Here is a 20,539-nt window from a genome sequence, read left to right on the forward strand (position 1 = left end):
GACGTGGTATTAGATGTCGACAAATGGCAGGCACAATGAAACGAATTACTATTCCCAGCAACAGATGCATTCAGCCTACTAACTGCTCATCATTTTTTCATTCCCCTATGACTGTTTTTAGTCAAGTTGTAATTATTTTATTACTACAGAGTGAAAGATAGTGTATAGAAATATCTTTATCTCTAGAGAATGATAGACAAACAGATTGAATGCAAATTTTGCTATGTGAAGTCCACTATAAGTTGCTTTGCCATTAGTATTTTTGATAACAGTAGAAAGTGTTGCCACCAGGTGTGTTTTATGAATACTTTATTATCATATGTATTTATAGAATGTTTAAAATTTTGCATTTATTCTGTAACAGTGACTGTACTATATTTTTGTAGTGTTTGAGTTACATCTGTAAAGATATCATTGACTTGTAACCAGAATTTGAAAAATTTTGGCTGTTGTGGCTACATCTGTCCAAATTGCATACTGTAATTCTTCCCTTCCTCATGCCTAGAGGGCAACGTCCTGCAAAGGAATTCAGCACCTACATGTCCCACTTATCACACTTTTACCCAGAACTTAGTTTAGCTGAAGTTTTAATGTTGCTATATTTTTAATCTCATTTTAGCTGCTAGGTGACGTTGGATGAGGTTTATTTACATTCTGTTGGTATTTTGCAAGTGTATTACATACTTTAACTTTGATTTACCCCGCGTTTTCCATGATATGCATTACCGTCACTTGCCTTACCAGATATACAGTATACAGTGGTGCTCTGTATCATGGTCCACAACTGTTTTGTATTCTGTAAACTTTATACTAATATTGCATAACTCAATTAGTCAATATTTAAAGCAAATAATGATTTAGTGCATATGTAGACAAGTTCTATGAAAGTTTGTAAAGGTACCACACTTCCCTAAAAGCTAGTTATCTTTTCCTATGGTATATTATCTTACCATAGGTTACCTTAGGTTGATAATGGGTGCTGGTTCTTGAAAACTTGTACTTTCAATTTGATCTCGGTACTTACTTCTGCTGCATCTACACTGCAAGTTAATGAGTATTCTGCACAAAAGGGAAATTTTGAGGATTGCATGCACTAGCGTGAATTGAGTTTTCATTAATGAATTGACAAGTTCCTCCTTAAAAAGTTGATAAGTTCATAGCAGATACCACTTTGTTTGAAATCAACGAAAGTTCATAATATTAGTGTGATAATAGATGAAATATACTTTGGAGGTAATTTTTTTTCCATTCTTAGACGAATATCTTTGAATTGTAAGGTGAAGTACATTTGTAAAGCAGCTTGAAAACAGATTCACAGGATTGAAAGGGAAACCTGAGTGAGGAAGGAGTTAAGGGGTTAAAAGTATAGTAAATGTTATTCCTTTGTTTTGATATAATCAATCAACATAATGTTAACAATTATTATTTCAGAATTGTTGAGCTGAAGACAGAATATGAGGAGGAAGAAATCACACAGAAGGGCTATGTCAAACGGCTTCGGTTGCTGTTAAACTGCTCTCTAATGGAATCAGATCAAAAGTCTATAGCACAGTTGGAGGAAGATCTCAGTGAGGGAAACATTACTGAGGTTAGGAGTCTGACAGGAATTAACTTCTGTAAAGATAATGGTTTTAAACAATCTAACATTAGAAGTTATGCTACACTAGTACAGTATAATTCATGATGGATGTTTTTCTCAAAGTAGTCTTCCTGTTATTGGGGCTTTTTTATGCATATGTAATCAGGAGTCATTTGTTTGCCCTAAAAGTATAGAAGTAAGAGTATTTAGGTGGTGGTAACACTTTGATGGGGGTATCAATGAAATAATTTGCAATTTTGCCTGGGATTAAGCTGCTGCCATTGTGTTGTGAATAAAGGACTATTTCTGAAGGTATACTTATTTTGGGGGAATTTTTTTTCCATATGGAGATGAACCACAGAGTACCTGTTAGAGGGTTGAAACTAATCACTGGTATATTATATGCCTTATAATGTAATTGTACTTCCAGACTTTAAATTTTATATTGTCTGCTGCTTTGCCATGTTTATTTTAACTTTGACTGAGCATTTTCATATCTGCTATGCAGTATCATGATTTTCCTATTTCTGTGCTTGTCTGATGTATTTCAGACTTGTACATCTTATATGCTTATTTGTATATGTATTAACAGAAAGGATTCTTCAATAAACTGGAGAAACTCCTGGAGTCTTCCTTAAGTTTGGCAACAACAAAGAATGAGAAAAGCACTGATTTCGGGAAGTTCAAGAATGGTTCTGTATCTTTGAAAGACAAGCTTTCCAAGTTTGCTAATAAGGAAAATGACCAGAATGGTGGTAATAGTAACATCACCAAAGATGTCACAGAATTTAGGAATCATGAAGAAAAGAGCGACAAAAACAGAATATCACCAGAGGAATCAAGGGAGATGGAAGAAAAAGTTGAAGTGCCAGAGGCTGAGGAAATAAACATGGAAGATGTCACAACTCCAGCTATGCAAAAAAAAAGACAACTCATTGGTATGAAATTAACAAATTTTCAATATCTTTTTATTCCAGAACTATTTCAATGTACATGGGATGAATCATTTGCGTACATTGTCGTGGTTCACTCATTCTTATCCTTAGATTTCATTTGTTGTGTTAAAGTGTTCTGTATGACTGTGTTTGTTTCTGTGTGTATCTCTAATGCCCATTCTTTTTGGGAACTCCCTCAAGAGGGTGGCCACAGCAGAAAACTCTCTATAATGGTGAACTCCAGTTCAGCTTCGTAGCTGTAAGTGCCTCACCCTTAACAGGCTATTGGAAGAGGGCAGCACTAATGCACTGTTTCCAGAGGTTTGATTGCCGTTTCCTGTGTTGCAAGGCACTGCCAGGAACAGACGAAGAAATGCCACATCTGCTTCCATCCATTCTCGAGCTATCTTGTGTATTGCACCAAAACCACAGCTCCTTATCCACCTCCAGGCCCCTGAGACCTTTCCATGGTTTACTCCAGACTATTCACATGCCCTGGTTCAGTCCATTGACAGTGCATCGACCCCAGTATACAGCATTGTTTCAGTTCACTCTATCCTGTGCATGCCTTTCACCCTTCTGTATGTTCAGACCCCGATCGCTCAAAATCTTTTTCACTCCATCTTTCCATCTCCAGTTTGGTCTCCCCGTTCTCCTTATTCCCTCCAGTTCTGACACACATATTCTCTTTGTCAATCTTTCCTCACTCATTCTCTTCATATGTTCAAAACATTTCGGCACACCCTCCTGATTTGTATCTGTGTTTATGTATATTTTTCTTTCATATTTGCTAAGACAGTTCATGGTGTTACCCAGGACATACCTCCAGAGGCAACTCCTGCCCAAGGCTGTGTTGCTCCCAGTAGCAGGGAGCTGTGGACTACTTTGGATTTTGAAGTTCTTTGACGAGATTGTACTACTACCAATAATACACCCCATCTCTTGAGAAATTCAGAATTCCATTAAGATTGTTTTCATCCCATTGGTATGAGCTACTTGTAAGTCATAACGTTTTAATGGAAGTCTGGTAATTAAGTTGCTGTTGTGTGGCAGATGGATGCATGAAGAGATTATAGTTAAACAGATTACAATGATATTTTACCATTGTGACAGTTAACAATTTTTTATTACAAATGCTAAAGCCTTCTTGTTAAATGTATCACTGAAAAATAATGAAAAACTTTGGTCATTGAAATAATGCTTTGACTGTAAAGAAATGGTGTGTTTTTATGAATCATGAGATCTAAGCTTTTGTTTACAGCATAATCTGAGATATTTGTGTGAATCACTTTTTTATTGTGCATCATTTTCAGGAGGGACCCAGCATCGAGGACGGAGTTCTAGGAATGGGGGAGGTCTCCAGAGGTCTGTAGCTGATATGTTCTCTTCTATAAACATCAAGCGCAGGTGTGAAGAGCCAAATGGAGCTGAAGAAGATAAAGAGGAAGAAGAAGCAAGTGAGCCAAGTGAGAAAAGGCAGAAACATAGTGTTATGCACAAAGACAATGAAGATAGAAAATCTCAGAGGTTAGGAATGGTTTCTTTGTTCTCAGATGAAATTGAGTATACATTTATTTTGATCACATTTATTTTGACCCTTGTTTCTTCACTTTGTACATACTCTCCGTACAGCAATAATCTGAATTGAGATCATAGACAGTGTTATGAAATACTCCTAAGTAACTACTTTACATTGTCTGTACCTTTATGAATGTACAACAGACATATGAATAAGGGCATACTATGAATTATGTACATTTGTATATATGTATATGTGTGTGTTTGTATATGTATGTATACGTTGAAATGTATAGGTATGTATATGTGTGTGTGTGGACGCGTATGTATATACATGTGTACATGGGTGGGTTGGGCCATTCTTTCGTCTGTTTCCTTGCACTACCTCGCTAACGCGGGAGACAGCGACAAAGTGTAATATAATAAATAATAATAACAGACATATGATGATGATGGAGTCTAAAATGCATTCCTTTGAGTAGATATGTGTCTCTGGCATGGCCAAGGATGATTGCAAGACAAGGGTACTTTTACGTTACAGAATTTAAAAAGCAAATATTTTATTCAAATTCTTGCAAAAACCTTCTGACTTGGTTTTGCAGTTGCCTTCCTTTGTCATTTCCTTGCATTACCTTGCTAATGTCAGAACTGCAATCAAGTATTAGAAAAGAATATCCACATGTACATCTTTGTTTTGCAATAGGTGATTAACTTACGAAATTTGTTAGTTATATAATTTTTGAGACTTTGATGAAGCAGATTACATGCAGGTAGTGCACATGTGGCACTTTTTACTTGGTCTTAGATCATAATTAGTTTGTTACAGATGTGTCTATAAACCATGTCTGTATTGATAGAGTATAATTCATTCCACACCATTTAATGATTTTTTTTTTTGAAAGTGCAGTAATGTTTCCAGTTTTGTAGCCATTTAGTTGCATTATTCATTGAGAAGAGTGATCTAGTGATCAGCACTTTAGTTGGTTCTCAAGTTGCACTCCTCTGACCTAGGTAGCTGTCTTTTCTTTCTGCCTCACAAACATGTGGACTACTGGCATTTTGTCCACAGACATACAGTCTCTCCATGTCATATCCACAAACATACAGTCTCTCCTTGTCATATCCACAAACATACAGTCTCTCCTTGTCATATGTAACACTTGACAACACTTAACTCACACAGTTCATTCTTCTTAACTCTAGATTTTCCTGCATTTAGCACTGTGCACTAGCCCTGCCTTATAGCAAAATGGTAGGAGCAGGAGATAGAAGTAATATGTAGGAACATCTATGCGGGAGCATTTGGTAGAAACATAAGGTTGAAGTAGTAAGTAGGAGCATTAAATACAAGTAGTCATTAGGAACATAGATAGGAGCCTCTATAGACATTGCACTAGACTTTCCCTCTCCCAGTGGCCTGTTATGGGTGAGGTACTAAAGCCTAAGAAGAGGCATAGGAGTTCTTTAGTTATGGAGACTATGTTGCCATGGCCATCCCTTTGAGGGAGTTCCAAGGAACAGTATCCGAGATATAGATAGATAGTTAGTGTCTATGGCAGTGAGTTTGTGGATATATTTAAATGTAAGTTTGTATGCATTAAATGTTTGGAAAAAGGCATGACTTGAACTGGATGAGTAATATGAATGCTAAAAGTTTCATTTTGGAGTAGCTTTTGAAAATCATGTTTAATACCATTTATAGATAACAGTTGAAATAACAAGAATTGTGATAGATAGACATGATTAGAAAAGGGTATTGTGATAAAACTATTAAGGTCGGAAATATGAAATGCTTAATTAATTTTTCAGTGACAGCATTCCTGTTAAAGCCACTAGTGGTTTAGTGAGTCGCTGTGAAATATGTCATCAGCGTCTAGATGATCCTGACCTTGTCATTTTCCCTGGACATCCTGAGGGGGCAGTGGAAGAGTTTATTGCACTCACAGACCCCAAACTCTCTCTTTTCACTGGAGAGGAAGAATTTATTAATGAATATGATGAAAGACCACAAGAGAAAATAACTGAATTTAAGTAAGTATAAGATTCGTATGTTGTAGTGATGTAGAAAAAGCCATTGGATACCATGATTTTAGATTTGAAATTGTGAAATAAGTTGATATAGATATTAGAAAAATAATAGAATAAAATAATTTGATAAAGGAAATGATAAACAGTGCACAGTTCACAAAAAGGTTTAAGGTTTAATAGTTGATGTATAAAGAAGAGTAGATTGTTATAGATTGCTTGGTTGACATTATAGTAGTTAAAATATCTTGTTATTATGACAGTGTATATGACAAAGAAGGTCATCTCTGTCCATTTGATGGAGGTTTGATAGAGCGCAACGTTCTTCTGTACTTCTCGGGATATGTTAAGCCTATATATGAAGAAAACCCAACTGTTGAGGGTGGAATTCCTGCTAAAGAAATAGGACCCATCAATGAGTGGTGGATATCAGGCTTTGATGGAGGTAAGACAGCTTATATTTTTTGAAATGATGTACCCTATGTACAATATGGCCATGTGCTTTGCTCATTATATTATCTATATTGTCATTCCTGGTACATATTCCCTCCATCCATTCACTTTACACTCTGTGCTTCTCTGCTTTATCCCATTTATCTCACTAAGGTATGCTAAGAGTCTCTTCCACTCTTCCTTGGTAATGTTTTCACATCCAAAGGATAAAATCTTTATCTTTAAGGGTACAAACACCTAGAATGTTCAGGAAAGGAAACAAAAACAGTGTGTGGGTATTACAGAGTTAGTCGCACTGTAATGTATTGACTAATTAACCCCTCTCTTGCACTATCATTCTATATATAATCAGATCCTCTGACAACACATAAAGTGTAAAGCATTCCATTTTCAACACATCCACCCTTTCCTTTTCTATTACATTCAGGGCCCAAGACTCCCTTCTATACTTCACTGTCAGGACTGCAATACCTTCAAACATACCCACAAATATTCATGTATAGGTTGTCCACATCGTATTTATTTGATTGCAGAAATGTCTTATAAAAAGTAATTTAGAATATTTGATCCATTTAGGAACTACCCATTCCTTCTATAATAAGTACATTATGCTTATAGTGTGGAAGAGTTCATTCTCTGAAAAAAATTTCATTGATTTGAATGTGTTACCTACTTTGTAGATGATTTGAACGTGTTACCTACATTGTCTAGAAATACTTCACCTTAAAACTCTTCAGTATACAGTAGTTTGTTTACCATTCTTTGGGAAGTGCATACCTAGAATTCATTTGCTTTTAATCATCTAATGATATTACAGGTGAAAAGGCACTGATTGGATTCTCTACTGCATATGCGGAATATGTCCTCATGGAGCCAAGTGAGGCATATGCTCCTTTCATTGATGCTGTGCAAGAGAAGATTTACTTAAGCAAATTAGTGATTGAGTTTTTGGTAAACAATGCTGATGCTGCATATGAAGACTTGCTGAATAAGCTGCAGACAACTGTTCCCCCACGTGGCATATGTGTCCTATCAGAAGATTCTCTATTGAGACATGCTCAGTTTGTTTGTGATCAGGTAAACCAAATAAATTTTGATTTTTTTCCTTTTGAGATAGTTAAGTTTATTAAAGGTATGGTTATAGAAACACTGCTACCAACCTGCCTCACTTGCATCTCATGTAATACATTGTTGATAAAAACATTAAACCACTATGCTAACGTTATTGACGAGTGATATGATCTCCCATTTTTGACACATGACACCACTCACTCTTGCCTTTACCTCCCTAACCACCCCATCCATAAACAAGTTAAACAACCATGGGGACATCACACACCCCTGCCATAGACTGACATTTACTATTTATCTAAATGTATGTATCTCTGATGCATGTTCTCACCTGAAACTTCCTTAAGGTGGTGGCCATGGCAATATATCTATAAGAGAGGGAACAGAAGAAGCTGTGCAAGGAGTGCTCAGTCTCCATAAGGCTTGGGCTGGGGTGCCTGAATCCTTGTGGATGTAACTAAGATAAGAAGGAGAGATAGGTAGTATGTTTGAGAAAAGGAGCCTAGATGTTCTAGTTCTGAGTGAAACAAAGTTCAGAGAGATAGGTAGTATGTTTGAGTAAAGGAGCCTGGATGTTCTAGTTCTGAGTGAAACAAAGTTCAAGGGTAAAGGGGAAAAATGAGTTAGGAATGCCTTAAGGGTAAAGTCAGAGTTTAGTGTTGTGAGAGCTAAGGATGGGTGGCTCTTCTGCTGAAGGAGTTGTGGGAGTGTGTGAGTATAAGGAAGTGAGGAGACTAATGTAGGTAGAAATGATATTGGATTTTGAGAGATGGGTGATTGTTAGTAGTAGTAATGCACCTTGCCATGAGGGGACTGAGGAAGAGCTCAGTGAATGTGTCAGCATTTTTGTTGTGAGATTGGGTATTAAGGATGGGTTATTTGATTGGAAAAGTTGGTAATGTGGCCTTTGAGGGTAAATTGTTGTGGGGCTATTCAGTAATCTGAATGGAAATGAACAGCTTGTGGAGTTATTTGCTGAAAAAGGAGTGGTTTGAAAAGAGGGGCATACATAAGTATATGTGAATGAATGGGAAAGATGATAAAATGGCATTATTGGAATATGTACCAATTTATAGTTGTAAAAAAGAGAAGCTCTTGGACGTGAATTTACTGAGAGGGGCCACTGGTCGGATGTGTGAGGCATGTTGAAGATAAAGATTTTTATAGACTTTCAGAAAAGAGGAAATAGTTTGGGTAAGAAGAGGGTGGTGAAAGAAATTGAGCAAGGCAAAGAGGTTTGTGTAGAGATACTTGGATAGCCTGAGTGTAGAATGGCAAAAGGTGAAAGTCAATGAAAGTAGGGAAGTGAATGAGGAATGAGAGAGAATGTGCAAGAGAAGTGTGTGGTATGTGGGAGGTGGACAAGTAAGAAGGGTAAAGAGAGGTGGAATGATGAAGTTAAGTTGCTGGTGAAAGAGAAAAGAGAGGTGCATGGGATTTTCTTACAGGAGAGGAATGTGACTGATTAGACATAAAAGGGAAATTGACAGAAGGTCAAGAGGAAGGTGCAGGATCGGAAAAAGAGGATAAATGGGATTTGGGGTGAGTGAGTATCAGAACACCTCTAAGAGAATAGGAACATTATTTAGAAGGCGGTTAATTTCGTGAGGAAAGCAAGGATGAATGGGAACATTGGTGAGTTGGAGCTGATAGGGAAGGATTAACGGGTAGAAACGAAGTGAAGACAAGATGAAATGAGTATTTAAAGGATTGTTAATTGTGTTTAATGATAGGATTGGCAGATATGAAGTGTTTGGGATGTGGAGGTATGTGAAGTGAAAGAGTCTTGGTGAGTGGTTTGATGAAAAGATCAGAGGTGGTAGAAGCCTTGCATAAGATGAAATGTGGTGAGGTGGCTGGAGTTGATGATATTGCTGTTGAATGTCTTAAGAAAGTGGGTGACTGTGTTAGTGATTGTTTAGTTAGGATATTAATGTATGTGTGGTTCATGGTAAGGTGCCTGAGGATTGGCAGAATGCCTTTATGATACCATTGTATAAAGACAATGAGCATAAAGGTCAGTGTTTGAATTACAAAGGTATAGGTTTGTTGAGTGTACCTGGCAAATTGTACGGTAGAGTGGTAATTGAGAGGGAGTGACATGTACAGGGTATCAGAGTGGGGAGGAAAAATGAGGTTTCAGGAGTGATAGAGGATGTGGGATCAGGTTTTGGCTTTGATGAATGCATATGAAAAATACTTAGAGAAGGAAAAGGACTTGTATGTTGCCTTTATGGATCTGGAAAAAGCATATGGTAGGGTTGATAGAAATATTTTGTGAAAGGTGTAACGAGTGTATGGTGTGGGAGTAAAACTTTTAGAAGCACTGAGGAGTTTCTTCTCTAGAGAGTAAGGCATGTGTGTTTATGGATGGGAAGGTTGGGGAGGTAGATGCAAGGGTCTTGGAGAGAGGAGCAAATCTGCAGTTTGTTGGATGTGGGGGATTCCTGGGAAGAGAGTCATTTGTTGTTTGCATATGACATGTCCCTGTTGGCAGATTCATGTAAGAAACTGCAGCAGATAGTGTCTTCAGGAAAATATTCTTGTTATATACAAGGGCTAGGCATATATGATTCTTCCTAAAAAGCTAGTGTAAGGGAGATTGGCTAGCAAGTGTGGGAAGATTTTGAAGTGTTTGATTATTTTTTTAACTTAATTTCACACTTCTCGCTTGCACAGGCACAGTATTGGTGGTAGATACTTTGATTGAATGTAGAAATATTACTCTATTCACAGTACAGGTAAGTGTGAGGACACAATAGTGGCTGGCTCTTGTAGAATGGATATTGTAGGTGTGTTTTCTTTGGAATTATTATTATAGTGCTTTACTTAACATGTTACTGAAGTTCTCCATCACCCCCTGATTGCATAAAAAAGTTTGGCACATTTGTAATATGATATCTTAATAATGGTTGGGTCAGTGGGGATGTCTCCCTTGCAGGCCTGTCTCGTGTAATTCCTCCTGAATTATTCTTTAAGTCTTGTATTTCACATTTCTCTTGTTAGTCTTCACTTTCCTCAGATATTGATACATTTGATCATTTCTCATGACTTAAGTCATCCAACAATCTGTGTACTTTTTAAGGGATCACCATATATGCACAACCTCCGGGTCTCTGGATGTACGCTTGTACTGTTTGTTATAGGTGTAGTGATGTGAGTACAGATTTTCTTATCTTGGCTAGAGAGAGACCTTTGTAGGCTGCTATTGTTATGACAGGAAAAGTTAATTCATTTGATGTGGTTTGCTATTTTCGTAACACATCAGTTGGTGTGGTTGTTTAAGGTTTAAATTATTAACAGCTGCAGCTGTTCTGTTGTAGCTAAATAGTAATTATAGTATTGTGTTGATAAAACATTTAGATATTTAACCCTCAATAAGCAGCCCATACCAACTGATGTGGTATCTTTTGAATACATGTGCCTTTCCCTCAGTGTCATTTATGTATTTTAGATTGATTTGAACAATTACTTTTGTGTCAGATTACATTCATTGTACGACCTGCTTTGATTCTTTACAGGTACATAACTTCGACTTAGCAGGAGATGAAGATGACATGTTGATTGCAACACCTTGTATCCGGTCAATCATTAAGTTGGCTGGTGTTGTTCTTGGCAAACGTCGAGCCTTAAGGCGTACTGGTCCAAAATTCAAGGTTATTAAGATGCCAAAATGGACCAAAGCAACCACAACTCCACTTGTTAAGAATTTATTTGAGTCCTTCTTTGCTGATCAGATTGAAACTAACAAAGAAAATGTACAAGGTCCAAGAAGATATCGGTGTGGTATTTGTGATATGTGCCAAAAGCCTGACTGTGGTCAGTGTAAACATTGTAGGGACATGATTAAGTTTGGTGGTTCTGGGAGATCTAAACAATGCTGTATGGAACGCAAATGTCCAAACATGGCGTTGGCTGAAGCTGAAGATGATGATGATACTGATGATTTTGAAGGTTTTACTGCTGTACAAATGGCACTTTCAAAGCCTAAATCTCATCGTATACGAAAACATACACATCGCATATCTTGGGTTGGGAACCCTTTTGTCAAAGAGGGTCAAAGAACTTACTACAGATCTGTTCTTATTGAAGATGAAGAATTCGAAATGAATGACAATGTGATGGTAGAACCTGATGACCCAAAGACCCCAGTATATATTGCTCGCATTAACCATATGTGGGAAAACAGACAAGGAGAAAAATACTTTCATGCTGATTGGTATTGCCGAGGAACTGATACTGTTCTTGGTGAAACTGCTGACCCACTTGAACTCTTCATAACTGATGATTGTGAAGATACACATTTAGATTCCATTATAAAAAAGGTACAGTTGTTCCTTCTAACATACTTATAGTTTTTCCACTTTTATATTTTCTGTCAGTATTGACTGTTAGATTGATATACACAAAACTGTATGATATAGAAAGGTAGTGCAATGGCTAAGCCATTTGAATGAGTGTTTTGCAAGGACTTTTTAAATTTTTTAATGCGGATTTGGAGAATTTGTAAGAAATGGATGCGGTTGTATGAATAGGATCTGGTCAAGATGCATGATGTTATCATAGTCAATTGATTTGATTTTTGTTGGAGGTCCAAAAAAACTATATTAATAGTTATGATGCAAGGTACTCTTTGTTTAAACCAGTTTTATAAACATTTATACTGGCTGATTGATACAAGGGAGAACAGATGAGAAATCATGGATACAGACTAGCCTAGACGAATTGAGATGTTTGTTGCTGTTTTGATGGTGATTATATAAGAAAATGATGTCAGTGATCTACATGGTGGTAAAAGTTATGTTGGATGTTCCCTGCTAATAGATTTGCAGATGAAGCTTGACCTAATTTCCTTTAACTTTAGGAGTAGGATGTTCCCAAACAAGAGAAGGGGATGTTAGTGACTGAAAGGCTCTATGTTTGGTACATGAAGTATTCATGCAGCTCTTTTGGCATGACTTTGATCTGGTGTTTGCATTAGTTATGTCAGGGTTGCCTAGTGAGCTGTTCACTCTCAGACATAGAGGGGAGGTAAATGTCTATATATTTGATTCTTTGCTTATTTCCTTATTGAAAATATGTTTGAGTATAATAAAGACAGTTTCTTTCATGAAATCATAGCAAGAGGCTGCATTAAGTTCTTGTAGGTGCTAACCTAGATAATGATGTAGTAGGTATTAGAAGGTGGAAGGCATCCACTTACCAGGAAATTGCTCACATTTGTGGTGCTGGCAGGATTGATGATGGTGAAGCAGTAAACTAGTACTGAGTTGTGTGTCTTTTACCCCTCTGCCCCATTTAGCTGTGTTTTCTCCTTGTCTCATTTACATGTGGATTGCTGGCATCCAATCTATAATTCACACCTCTATCCCAAACGTAACACTTGACAATACATAACTCACAAAAATTTTTACTTTAATCCTCTCCTTATGCCCAGTCCATTTCAGCACACCATGGTCAGCTTTGTCATACTCTGCTTGCTAGTACACCTCTCTGTTATACTGGCATGTCTTAAGTGATCAGCCCACCTCACACCATGTGTTGTCTTAAGGCATTTTATATCCAACACATCTAATATCTTATGTTCTTTTGTAATCAGGGCCAAAGACATCCATACAACACTGTTGGGACTGCTACACCTTCAAACATATCAGTGTTTGTGTTGACAGACACTAACCTCTCTTTACACTCCTTAGTGATCTAGAGCCTTACCCCTCCCACATGGTTCACTTCTTGTACTTTTGGTTCCATCCATTGCTAGGTTCATTCCAGTGTATCTAAACTAGTACTGAGTTGTTTGTCTTGTACCTTCCCTGGCCCATTTAGCTGTCTTTTCTCCTTGTCTCATTTATATGTGGATTCCTCCAGGCTCTCTCTATTCAGTATGAATCTCAATCCATGAAGACTTGAGAACACCATAAATGTTTAAAGATGTGAGGTATACCACACTTCCTGAGGTGCAAATATAGTTTATATGATATAGGTAAACTGAAATTCTTCTTCCTGATGCACCCTGTCTCAGCATTTGCACATTCCTTCCGTACTTCCATATTTCTTCAGCTTTTTTTCATAAGTGGCTTATTTATTTATTTATTTATTTGGCTTTGTCGCTCTCTCCCACGTTAGCGAGATAGTGCAAGGAAACAGACAAAAGAATGGCCCAACCCACCCACATACACATGTATACACATACACGTCCACACACACAAATATACATACCTATACATCTCAACGTATTCATATATATACACTCACAGACATATACATATATACACATGTCCATAAATCATACTGTCTGCCTTTATTCATTCCCATCGCCACCTCGCCACACATGTAATAACAACCCCCTCCCCCCTCATGTGTGTGAGGTAGTGCTAGGAAAAGACAACAAAAGCCCCATTCGTTCACACTCAGTCTCTAGCTGTCATGTAATAATGCACCGAAACCACAGCTCCCTTTCCACATCCAAGCCCCACAGAACTTTCCATGGTTTACCCGACGCTTCACATGCCCTGGTTCAATCCATTGACAGCACGTCGACCCTGGAATACCACATCGTTCCAATTCACTGTATTCCTTGCACGCCTTTCACTCTCCTGCATGTTCAGGCCCCGATCACTCAAAATCTTTTTCACTCCATCTTTCCACCTCCAATTTGGTCTCCCACTTCTTGTTCCCTCCACCTCTGACACACATATCCTCTTTGTCAATCTTTCCTCACTCATTCTTTCCATGTGACCAGACCATTTCAAAACACCCTCTTCTGCTCTCTCAACCACGCTCTTTTTATTACCACACATCTCTTTTACCCTATTATTACTTACTCGATCAAACCACCTCACACCACATATTGTCTTCAAACATCTCATTTCCAGCACATCCACCCTCCTGCGCACAACTATATCCATAGCCCACGCCTCGCAACCATACAACATTGTTGGAACCACTATTCTTTCAAACATACCCATTTTTGCTTTCTGAGATAATGTTCTCGACTTCCACACACTTCAACGCTCCCTGAATTTTTGCCCCCTCCCCCACCCTATGATTCACTTCTGCTTCCATGGTTCCATCCGCTGCCAAATCCACTCCCGGATATCTGAAACACTTCACTTCCTCCAGTTTTTCTCCATTCAAACTTACCTTATATGTTATATTAATCTCATCATCTACCAAATTGTGGCATTTGAATTTTTTTTTATGTAACCCCTATATAGTTATGTATTTTTTAACTAACTTAGTGTATACTATTTGTTTTTGCCAGAAAAATCCAAATCCCTAAATGGATTTTGCCATAAAGAAAAAATGAAAAATGAGTAATAATTTGATTTTTTATAGGTTGATGTTGTTCATTACAAGGCACCTCCCAACTGGAGAGAACTGGGAGGAGTCCCTGACCCAGAAGCGTACTACCCAGTCAAAACAGATGATGGCTCTCATTACTGGTATCAAAAGTTTTACCATCCTCAGCATGGTCGCTTTGAAGATGTTCCTGAAATGGAAGAGGTATGCACTTGTAATGTGAATTCTGTACAGTTGTGCACATTATGGCAAGTAACAATGATATTTGCATTATGAATATATAACTATAAATTTCTTTTTCATATGTGCTCGCCATTTCCCATGTGAGTGAGGTAGTGTCAAGATCAGATGACTAAGCCTTAGAAGGAAAATTCCTTGCTCTGCTCCTTGCTCTGTTTCTTCCATTGGAAAGTCATACAGGCATGGAGGTTTTTAGCCACCTGCCCTTGCCCCTCTTAGTTGCCTTCAACACAGATTACTCCAGACGTTTCACATGCCTTGGTTCAGTTCATTGACAGCACGTTGAACCCAGTATACAGCATAACTCCAATTCATTCTATTCCTTGCATGCCTCTCACCCTCCTGTATGTTCAGGCCCCAGTCACTCTAAATCTTCTACTCTCCATCCATCCACCTCCAATTTGGTCTCCCATTTCTCCTTGTTCCCTCCACCTCTGACACATATATCCTCTTTGTCAACCTTTCCTCACTTATTCTCTCCGTATGTCCAGACCATTTCAACACACCCTCTTCTGCTCTCTCAACCATGCTCTTTTTATTTCCACACATCTCTCTTACCCTTACATTACTTACTCGATCAAACCACTTCACACCACACATTGTCCTCAAACATCTCATTTCCAGCACATCCACCCTCCTGCGCACAACTCTATCCATAGCCCACGCCTCGCAACCATACAACATTGTTGGAACCACTATTCCTTCAAACATACCCATTTTTGCTTTCCGAGATAATGTTCTCGACTTCCACACATTCTTCAAGGCTCCCAGGATTTTTGCCCCCTCCCCCACCCTATGATTCACTTCCGCTTCCATGGTTCCATCCGCTGCCAGATCCACTCCCAGATATCTAAAACACTTTACTTCCTCCAGTTTTTCTCCATTCAAACTTACCTCCTAATTGACTTGACCCTCAACCCTACTGTACCTAATAACCTTGCTCTTATTACATTTACTCTTAACTTTCTTCTTTCACACCCTTTACCAAACTCAGTCACCAGCTTCTGCAGTTCTCACATGAATCAGCCACCAGCGCTGTATCATCAGCGAACAACAACTGACTCACTTTCCAAGCTCTCTCATTCACAACAGACTTCATACTTGCCCCTCTTTCCAAAACTCTTGCATTCACCTCCCTAACAACCCCATCCATAAACAAATTAAACAACCATGGAGACATCACACACCCCTGCCGCAAACCTACATTCACTGAGAACCAATCACTTTCCTCTCTTCCTACACGTACACATGCCTTACATCCTCGATAAAAACTTTTACTTCTTCTAATAACTTGCCTCCCACACCATATATTCTTAATACCTTCCACAGAGCATCTCTATCAACTCTATCATATGCCTTCTCCAGATCCATAAATGCTACATACAAATCCATTTGCTTTTCTAAGTATTTCTCACATACATTCTTCAAAGCAAACACCTGATCCACACATCCTCTACCACTTCTGAAACCACACTGCTCTTTCCCAATCTGATGCTCTGTACATGCCTTCACCCTCTCAATCAATACCCTCCCATATAATTTACCAGGAATACTCAACAAACTTATACCTCTGTATAAAGAAAAAAAGAATATATATATATATATATATATATATATATATATATATATATATATATATATATATATATATATATTCTTTCTTTCATACTATTCGCCATTTCCCGCATTAGCAAGGTAGCGTTAAGAACAGAGGACTGGGCCTTTGAGGGAATATCCTCATCTGGCCCCCTTCTCTGTTCCTTCTTTGGGAAAAAAAAAAAAAAACAAGAGGGGAGGATTTCCAGCCCCCCGCTCCCTTCCCTTTTAGTCGCCTTCTACGACACACAGGGAATACATGGGAAGTATTCTTTCTCCCCTATCCCCAGGGATATATATTTTCCTTTTTCTTTCTTTCGTACTATTCGCCATTTCCCGCATTAGCGAGGTAGCGTTATCAACAGAGGACTGGGCCTTAGAGGGAATATCCTCACCTGGCCCCCCTCTCTGTTCCTTCCTTTGGAAAATTAAAAAAAAAAAAAAAAAAAAAAAGAGGGGGGGAGGATTTCCAGCCACCCGCTCCCTCCCCTTTTAGTCGCCTTCTACGACACGCAGGGAATACGTGGGAAGTATTCTTTCTCCCCTATCCCCAGGAATAAGGGATATATATATATATATATATATATATATATATATATATATTTATATATTTTTGCTTTGTCGCTGTCTCCCGCATTTGCGAGGCAGCGCAAGGAAACAGACGAAAGAAACTGCCCAACCCACCCCCATACACATGTATATACATACATATATATATATATATATATATATATATATATATATATATATATATATATATATATGTGTGTGTGTGTGTGTGTATATGAGTGGCTGGGCCATTCTTTGTCTGTTCCCTGGCGCTACCTCGCTGACATGGGAAACAGTGATGAAGTATGATTATATATATACAGATGACCCCCAACTTTGTTCAACTTATTATTTTTCGAGTCTACGATGATGAGATATTCAATGCTTTATTATAAAACAGGCTTTGTGTTAGATGATTTTGTTCAACCATAGGCTGATGTAAGTGTTTTGAGAATGTTTAAGAAAAGTTAGGCTAAGCTATGATGTTCAGTAGGGTAGATTTACAGTATTAGATATATTAGATATATTTTCGACATGATATTTTCAACTTATGATGGCTTTACTGGAACGTAACCCCATTGTAAGTCGAGGAACATCTGTTTATATAATTATTTGTATGTGCATGTATGTATGTATGTATGCGTTTATATGAGTGGAAGTGTCTGTCTCCGTCTGTTCCCTGGCACTACCTAACTAACACGGGAAATGGCAATAAAGTATTATGAAATAGATAACAGTGATAATGAATATGATACTGAAATCTTTTATGTAACAGGAACTAGAGGATCATGTGAAGTGTCATAACTGTGTCTCATGTGCACGCATCAAGAAAGCAGAGATGAGAGAAATGTGTGTTTTAGGGAAAAAACTTGAGGATGAATCTCCACAGAATCAGGTATAACACAGTTGAAGTACTGTTTTTATTTCCTTGTCTTTTTATAGGTATTTCCTTCCCATATCATGTAAATGCATAAAGAACCAACTTTTACTTTCCTCTCCACTCTATTTTCTTTTTCTTTTTTTTTTCATGTTAAAAGCACTTGTTGTTGAGGCCAGAACTTTAATGAAATATGAGTTTTAAGATATAGAAGTAAGATTGGAAGAGGAAATATATATAATGTAAGAGTTTTAGAGAAGGTGAAATTTTTTCTTTTGAAAAATGAGTGGTAATAGGTAAAACATAAAAAGGTAAAGAGTTCCTATACTTAGTAATGTTGAGAAAGAAATAAGAAATGGAGATGACATTGGACCACCCTTGAGTTACCAGTGGTCACATTATTTTCATGTTCCATTTGTTGTCTCATGTACAATCTCCCTGTTGATTAGCATTTGCCCTCATAATACACTCAAATGCATACTTTTAGTCTTCCTTTTTATTTTAAATCTTTATGCTTACCCATACTACCCTGGCATTTCATGTGTAGACCATACACAATACAAAGTCCTCCATGAAGAGCATGGTAGAGAACCAGTAAGTGGGCACTGCACCCTTTCGATTTTCTTCTAGTGGTGAACTTTTTTTTTTTTTTTTTTACTTTGTCGCTGTCTCCCGCGATAGCGAGGTAGCACAAGGAAACATGAAAGAATGGCCACCGACACACACATGTATATACATACACATCCACACACACACATATACATACCTATACACCTCAACGTGTACATATATATGCACACACAGACATATACATATATACACATGTACGTGATTCATACTGTCTGCCCTTATTCATTTCCGTCGCCACCCCGCCACACATGAAATGAACAACCCCCTGCATGTGCACGAGGTAGTGCTAGGAAAAGACAACAAAGGCCGCATTCGTTCACACTCATTCTCTAGCTGTCATGTATAATGCACCGAAACCACAGCTCCCCAGTGGTGAACTATGTAGAAGTATTTTTCCTTTACTAAACGTAACATGGTAAAGGAAATAAAAATACTTCTACATAGTGGTGAACTATGTAGAAGTATTTTTATGTCCTTTACTATGTTATGTTTAGAATTTTCGAGCATTTTGTATAATGTGTATTTTCTTCTTGTACTCACCAGAAACAGTATACATCAGTTTGTTACCTTGGTAATGATTACGCTGTTGGAGATTGTGTATTTGTGAATCCTGATGCGTTGAGCTTCAAGGTATGTTCAGTTATTTTGAAAACATTGTTTTGATGAAAGTAGTGGGGTTTATTTTATAGTTTTTTTAATATTGAAATGGATTAACATATGAAAAATAGCTTATTTTTATCTTGCCACTGAAGTTGTATGCAGTTTGTAATAATCCATTATTTGTTTGTCATTCATGGACTACCATATGGGAAATAGGTTATTTGTAATACTGCCATCAAAACTTTGTTCAATTTGTAATCATTCCATTATATATATAGTGTTTTGTCCAATCACCAGTCCATCATTTTGATTAAGTATTATGTCCTATGATTTAGTTCTTTTACTTCTTCAAGTTGAATTTTCATATTAAATTCTTTGTTGGATGTAATTGTTCCTTTTGAGGATTTCTTCATATTTCATCTTATTGTTTTATCTGTCTATCTGTACCTCTGATGCCTGTTCCTTTCAGGAACTCTTCCATGGGGATGGCCATGGCAAATTAGTCTCCGTAACTGGTGAACTCCAGTGCCACTTTTTAGCCTTTAGTGCCTTAGCACTTAGTTTGAGGACTCCTCTCAAAAAAGATGAGAAAAACTGTGAATGAAGATATGTGTCCACCAGTCACTCTTTCTCATACAGTATATTTTATTTTTGTTATGAATAGGTGTGTGTATGTTTTACAGATTAAACAAGCTCCTCCCCCCAAAAAAGATGAAAAGAAAAAGATTGTGGATGAAGATATGTATCCAGAGTTCTATAGAAAATCATCAGATCATGTAAAAGGATCCAATGAATCAACACCAGACCCATTTAGAATTGCAAGAATTATTGATATTGTACCAAGAGGTTCAGGTAAATATTTTATAGTTTAGCGTCTTGGATATAAGGCACAGAAAACTGAATTGGAAACCTTTTTTAAGTATTGCCACCCAAAAAATGTTAGCATGTTTTCATTACTCGGCTGATGCATGTGTTTATTCCATCGGGTTGAAGGAATTAACTTTCCTTTTGAATAATCAGGTTCATCTCAGAGCCCCAGCAATGTGTCCATGAAGGTTGCCAAGTTTTACCGTCCTGAGAATACTCATCGAGGTGTGTCTGCATCATACCACACAGAACTTAATCTTCTTTATTGGAGTGATGAAGGTAAGATCCCAAATTCAT

At 37.6% G+C, this 20,539-nt stretch overlaps 1 protein-coding gene across 3 annotated transcripts in view; it reads left to right on the plus strand.

Annotated features, from left to right (window-relative positions):
- Nucleotides 1-20,539, plus strand: part of LOC139756333 (DNA (cytosine-5)-methyltransferase PliMCI-like) — a 40,034-nt gene that overhangs the window by 1,710 nt on the left and 17,785 nt on the right. For all 3 annotated transcript variants that reach the window (XM_071675682.1, XM_071675684.1, XM_071675683.1), the window contains exons 2-13: nt 1,432-1,588; nt 2,172-2,517; nt 3,828-4,041; nt 5,842-6,063; nt 6,321-6,502; nt 7,328-7,587; nt 11,103-11,906; nt 14,920-15,087; nt 18,044-18,163; nt 19,319-19,405; nt 20,059-20,227; nt 20,396-20,521. In XM_071675682.1, the coding sequence (XP_071531783.1) occupies nt 1,432-1,588; nt 2,172-2,517; nt 3,828-4,041; nt 5,842-6,063; nt 6,321-6,502; nt 7,328-7,587; nt 11,103-11,906; nt 14,920-15,087; nt 18,044-18,163; nt 19,319-19,405; nt 20,059-20,227; nt 20,396-20,521 (2,855 nt within the window). The remainder of the gene's footprint in view (nt 1-1,431; nt 1,589-2,171; nt 2,518-3,827; nt 4,042-5,841; nt 6,064-6,320; nt 6,503-7,327; nt 7,588-11,102; nt 11,907-14,919; nt 15,088-18,043; nt 18,164-19,318; nt 19,406-20,058; nt 20,228-20,395; nt 20,522-20,539) is intronic.

Source organism: Panulirus ornatus, chromosome 21, assembly GCF_036320965.1.
Source record: "Panulirus ornatus isolate Po-2019 chromosome 21, ASM3632096v1, whole genome shotgun sequence".
Taxonomy (NCBI): Eukaryota; Metazoa; Arthropoda; class Malacostraca; order Decapoda; family Palinuridae; genus Panulirus; species Panulirus ornatus.